Here is a 6,472-nt window from a genome sequence, read left to right on the forward strand (position 1 = left end):
CCCCCCCCCCCCTGGATCTGTCCCTGCATAGACCTTATACTAAGTATAAACTACTTAGTATAAGGTCTATAGATATGGACTATTAAGTTCAGAAACATATTATTTAAAATGTTATATTATTATCACTTATCTTATATTCCTATGGTTGCTTACTGACTTTTAATTAAATAATGAATTAATAGATATACTTGTCTTGTACTATGGACGGTGGTCTGTGTTTTACACTTGTGTGTTGTACACATTATCACTTTGATACATTTTTAGAAAATATTATCTAACAGTACATTTAGGCTGTTCAAACAATAATAAATAATTTTAGTATTTGGAACCTATGGGTGATTGTAATAAATTATATTTTTATTTACAAACATTTATTTATTTATATAATATGTTAATATGTATGTCGTATGTGTGATCATTGACAAGGCAAGCTATTATAACACAAGGAGCAAAGATTTTAGTCTACCTACCCACCCAATGTTTTGTCGAACATATAAAAAAATTACATACATATTACATAAAATAAAAAACATCTATCTCTTTAACATCAAATTACTTTATGTTTATTAGTTAGTTATAATTAGGGCTAGGAAAATAAAGGACTAAAAACCTGCAATAAAGGAATTAAAAAACTGCTAATAATGCTACAAAAAAAAGCATTTTAACCAAGAAAATGCAACTAAAAAAGACTTGAACATTTTTAAGTTTAGCTGAAAAATATTTTTAATATCAAAAAATAATTTATTAAACACATTTTTATATGTTCACACTAAGTAATTCTTAGAACAACTAAGCACAATTTATAAATATTGAAAAAAATAAATTAAAAACCGTTTTATTAAATGTCGATAAATGTTAACGTATTACGTAACCACTACTCCCACTCGGTAATCACTTTGACAAAATCTAAGAATCTATTTTCAGAAATATTTTTCGATAAGGCGATAATATTTCACTACGAAATCACGAAATAAGTATATATAATAATACAATTAAAATAAATTAATAAATAATAATTTAGATAAATATGTATATAAATGTACTAAAAATGTTAAATATGCGTATAATTAACAAAAATTATTTAAAAAGCTAATAAACTGACAAAAAAGTACCAAAAAAGCATTTATTTACGAATATCATAAGAAAATGCAAAAAAAGCAAAATCAAAATTGCATATTTGAATTCTGTGATGAATGAATCGAATTTTGTTTTTGATTAGCTATGTCCTGTAGCACTATGAAAGAAAATGTAAATGCTACAAAATCCTAGCCCTAGTTATAATTATTTATCTAATAATAATAACTTTTTTAAAAGTTTGAAGTTAACACATTCATTGATTGCTTCTTCTAGCTATTCAAATTATTTTGTTGCTTATTATTGTTTTATTTGTATTAGTGCTTCATTACTTCTATAGTATGTACCTACTTCTAGTTTCTAGTATGTATGTATATGCTAAATATTAATATCCACCCGCCTAAAATTTGGAGGAGCACAGTCACTCCTCTAGACCCCCTTCACAACACCACTGGACTATAGATAATTAGATGATACTAACTTGTTTAACTTTAAAATATAGATATTAAATCAATAATATTATTAATTTTCTTGAATGTACCTGATATGTATAGGATTGCTAGATTTCAAACTTCAAAAACTGATGTAAAAAATGTATAATGTCTAATCTATGGATAATATTAAACTAAAAATTGTGTGAAAAAAATTATACTAGGTATATTTTAATTTTAAGTTTTTTTTTTTTGGGGGGGGGGGGGGGTGGTGAGTTAATTATAACATTGATTTTCTAAAGCATAATAAGTTCTAATAAAATATATATAATTTTTTTTTTTAATTTTGAGTATTTTTATTGCACAATGTGTTTAAATAAATGTAGAACAGTAAGTGTGATGTTTGGAGAAAAAAAAATACATGATTCACAGAATGAAGAAACATCTCAGTGAAGGAACTTATATTATACTTTCTTCCACAAGAGAACATGCCGCGGCCCGATCAAAATCGGTTTTTCTGCGTATCCCATGTGACACTCGACACCCTGCCACAGGGGAACCAGTATAGTTATTATTATGACGCGGGGAATACGCAAAACAGGAATGTTCTCTTGTGGAATAGTGTTTAATAAAATATATATTAAGAAGTTAATAACATATTAACATATCGTCCCCGTTCATGCAAAGTACACTTAGTCCAAAAATCGACTTAGAAATTTGTATTTTAACAATAATAAGAACTATAAATTTCACAGTGTCATATTATTTACTACTACTCATAAACAGCTACTTCCCTTAAGGGAAACTCAATTAAAAAAAGAAAGAAAAACATTTGGTTACATATGGTATACATTTAAAGTTTGAAAAAATTGCAAAAGCTGATTCATGTTTTTGGACTTGGTGTGTTTTGCATGAACGGGGACGATATTATAATCTATATTTAATATACCTAATATTTACACTTGACATTTTTTATTACCTACACAATCTATCAATAAAATTATATTCAATATATATTGAACAATATGTGAGTGTGAAATGAAGAATTTTCTCATTGGAGTAATTTAATTTAATAATCTATACTATGAGTAAAGTTAATAACATATTATAATATTAATACTTAACAAACATAACATTATTAAACTTAGTGAAAAAATTAAACAAATAACTTTTTAGTATTTTTTGTTGTAATAGCTAATAAAACAAAGTTTTTTTTTTTTTTTTTTTTTTATTTAAAACGTATATTTACAATCTATTTTACAATAATCAGTAAGTATGATGACAAAGTTTACATAACATTATAAAATATTCGAATAGGAAGACCCTCAGTAGTGTCACCTGACCAGAACAACAAAGTTTAAGTTATAAATATGGCATTTTAAAATTCCAAATAAAAAAAGAAAAATTAAATAAATAAACAATTTATCAGATTTCCTAATTTTACAATATAAGATAGACTAAATGAGCTAATAAAACAAACTTTTTATATAAAAAATAAGTTTATTGGTTGTTGATTTTGATTGTACTCAAATTGTACCTAATATTACTTGTAAGAATGGATCTATTTAACAATGATGAACGTCTTAATGAAAAGTTATGGAACTCTTCTGAACACGATTGGGTGAATTTGTTATTTATATGTAAGAGATATAGGTATTCATTTAAACCTAAGCAATTAGAACTTGTAACTTATAAATATTACTATTATCTAAGGTCAAAGTGGTTCAAAATAAGTTTGGGAGGGGGAAAGAGCGTTAACATTTTGTAAAATTCATAATAGGTTTATTCCATCTTTAAATATACCTATTAAATAGTGGAGGAAGGAGTGAAATATTTAAACTAAAGTAGAGTATGGTAATAAACCTCTCTTCCATTTTAACTATAGGTACTAACAGATGAAACTGATCTAAAATCTAAATTTTAATATACTGTATACTGATGTATTTAGTTATTTAATAGTTCAATTATCATTATTTTAAATTCTTACCTTCACTGTTTTTTTCTACTTGCATACATTTTGACTGCTGGCGTTGTTTCCCCCGTTATAAGTACTATGGAAAAATATTAAAAACAATAACAGTGTAGTAATAGTCATTAAGCATGTTTGCTTGCTAGCAGTTGAACAAATATTGTAAACGTGACTGTTTTGTACACTCTGAGCTACCATTTTATCTACTATTCGTTAGTAATTTAGTATTAACAAACGCATGAGTTAAACTCGTATTTAATTTAGACCTCGTGGTTTATATAATATTGTTCTATTATACAATTTATATGCAATTTTTGGCGGTAAGTTCTTTTAATTATCTTGTAAAATTATTATTTTGTAAGGACTAATAATTTTTTTAATAGGTTTTTAATTGTGGATAAAATTTCATTATTTTATTTTATACGCAGGTATATACTATATACACTCATATTTATTTTTTATGATGCTTTAAATTCTGAGCGGAGCTGAGCGATGAATGAATTGATTTTGTAATGAATAATAATTATGTGTTGTTTTTTTTTTATGTAAACATGTATAGTAGAAAAAAATATTTTCAACTTTAATATCTTTTCTGGAAGGAAACTAGGCAAGTGAATATAGTTGGTACTGGGAAGGAAAAAATTAAAAATATCCGGAAAAAAAATATATTTTTACGCAAAACTAGTTTTTGACTTAATTGATTTTTAGATTCTGAGCGGAGCGATGAATGTATTGATTTTACAATGATGTGTATTTTTAAATTTTTGTGTTTCATCACTGTTTGGGGCAGTAAAACTGCTTCGATGACCGGTATATACATAAAATGTTCACTGGTTGTTTATATTCGCATTTTCCATACACGACAAAATTTTCAAAATATTTTGATTTGTTTTCTACTGTTATGTATGGACATATTCAGTTTCCAATTTTATTAGTTTTTTTTTCTAACTTTTTAATCTCAATACAATTTTATTTTCTGGGTAAAAAAGCTTGAAAATTTAATATATTGTTACAATTATATTTGAAATATATTAATAATCCAGTCACAAATTTTTTTTAAAGGCATTTAAGTTCAAATGTTGACAAAACATTTTTTGTTTATTTTACAAAACACTTTAATTGTTATTTATTTTTTGGGTTAGAAAGTGTGAAAATTTAATAGGGTCCTTGATGTCATTTGCCCGACTTTTTTTTGCTGTTATTTAAAAACCAACCTAATTCTAGTAGGTACCTAATAATTTAGGTACTTACTACCTGTAAGTAACATAGTAACATAGGTACTTGAAATTGTCACTTAATGTTTATATTAACATTTTCTATAAATTATATGATTTTCAAAATATTCTTTTTGAGTTCTTTATAGACATTCTAAATTTTAGTTATTTATTTTGAGTCTTTTCTATATGAAAGATGGGAAAATTGTTTTCGCTTTGTCAAGAAACTTGAAAATTTAATACAATATTTTTATAATAGTGCTTAATTGTAAGAACTTCTTATTATTGGATGATAAAAAAAAAGTTGAGCTTTATTCAATAAATATTTTTTTATAAGTGTGTAGATTACATTTTAACGATATTGGATATAACTTTGTAACAACGATTAGGAGTAACCTACTCATCTTAAGATTTTCTTATTTTGTTGTAATTCAAAATCGAACTACAGTATAAAAAAATATACTTGAAATATTCGAATACGCGTTATATATTAAGGGGGCTGGAGCGTGATTCAGTTTTGGTCGAAAACAGCTCACGACTTCAATCACTACGCCCAATATAATGTTCCGATATTAATTTTGAAAGCAAATTTGAATTTGTCACTAAATTATCTATGCTTTGACAATTTCATTTTTCTGATTTTTATTTTTTTTTACTTTGAAATTTACTAACAAAAAGTGTTGCGCCGCGCCGCACCTACTTGTGTAACCTGCGGTTTGCGGTACTACGAATTACGTACACTAATGTTCATTTACTTTCAACACATACACAAGACCCAGATAAACAGAAATATAAAATGCCTAGTTTTTACTCCTTAGAATGGATTACGTTTCAGCCCCCTTAACAATTTTATGATTCTGATTGAGCTATTTAGTATTTATGTATATTTGACATTTGTCAGAGTTATGTCAATTGATTATTATATTTATATTTAGTAATAATACTATGTTTTTGTTTTAAAAATGTTCTTTTATTTACTTACCTATTGTAGTTGTTGTTTCTGAAAAGATCTAAGTAAGATTTTTATCATCGATTAATGATGAAATTATAATGATTAAAAAATTATAGCAACTAATGTTCTTTTTGCAAATTTGTATAAATCAGATAAATGTTCTGTATGAATCTGGGTTTAATACTCAATGGATGTAGTAAATTTAAATAATTTCCATCATGACCACAAATTGTTGAAGTTTTGATTGAGTTGTTTGTATTCTTGTATGTGAGTCACTGGTCACTGATCATTTTAGTTTGCCACTGTCGAGTACCTACTGGGAATATTTTATATACACGGAAATAAATTTTGTAATTATATTGTGTTTGAGGTTATAATAGCATATTTACCTTCTTGCCCCTTTAATCTGTAAGTAGGCTACTCTATATAGTATAGTGACTGCTAAAGTATCACGTAAGAATAAAAGGGGCAAATAAAGTTGAAACTGGAAAATGGATTATTATCATTAATTTTTAGATTTAAGTAGTTAAAAAAAATTGTAGTTTTAGATTTTGAACAACCTTACTGTCTATTATTTCATAGATGCATTTTATATATTAGATAATACATGTATAGTGTATACCTATTACAAACCCGATTTCGTAACAATGTAATATTATTGAATAAAAAATATGAAAATGATTAGTAGTTTAAAAAAAACTAGCATTAGAAAACCAATTTCACTTCCAAAAATTTAAATTTTGAATTTCTTTACAAAAAAAAAAAAAAAAATTTAAAAAGGCGGGTAAGTCGTGGATGTCGCTCTGCTGTACAGTAGGTTACAAGTGGGTTA

The 6,472-nt window shown here is 25.9% G+C and overlaps 1 protein-coding gene across 3 annotated transcripts in view; it reads left to right on the top strand.

Moving 5' to 3' along the window:
• Nucleotides 1-6,472, top strand: part of LOC100163056 (serine/threonine-protein kinase tricorner) — a 147,747-nt gene that overhangs the window by 1,520 nt on the left and 139,755 nt on the right. Inside the window, exon 1 of one of the 3 annotated variants that reach the window (XM_029487288.1) lies at nucleotides 3,650-3,794. The exons of the other annotated variants lie outside the window; for them this stretch is intronic. Within the exon in view, the coding sequence (XP_029343148.1) occupies nucleotides 3,780-3,794 (15 nt within the window). The 5' untranslated portion in view covers nucleotides 3,650-3,779. Of the gene's footprint in view, nucleotides 1-3,649; nucleotides 3,795-6,472 lie in introns of those variants that run through there. 3 annotated transcript variants of the gene reach the window in all.

The sequence above is a fragment of the Acyrthosiphon pisum genome, chromosome A1 (assembly GCF_005508785.2).
Source record: "Acyrthosiphon pisum isolate AL4f chromosome A1, pea_aphid_22Mar2018_4r6ur, whole genome shotgun sequence".
In the NCBI taxonomy this organism is placed as follows: domain Eukaryota; kingdom Metazoa; phylum Arthropoda; class Insecta; order Hemiptera; family Aphididae; genus Acyrthosiphon; species Acyrthosiphon pisum.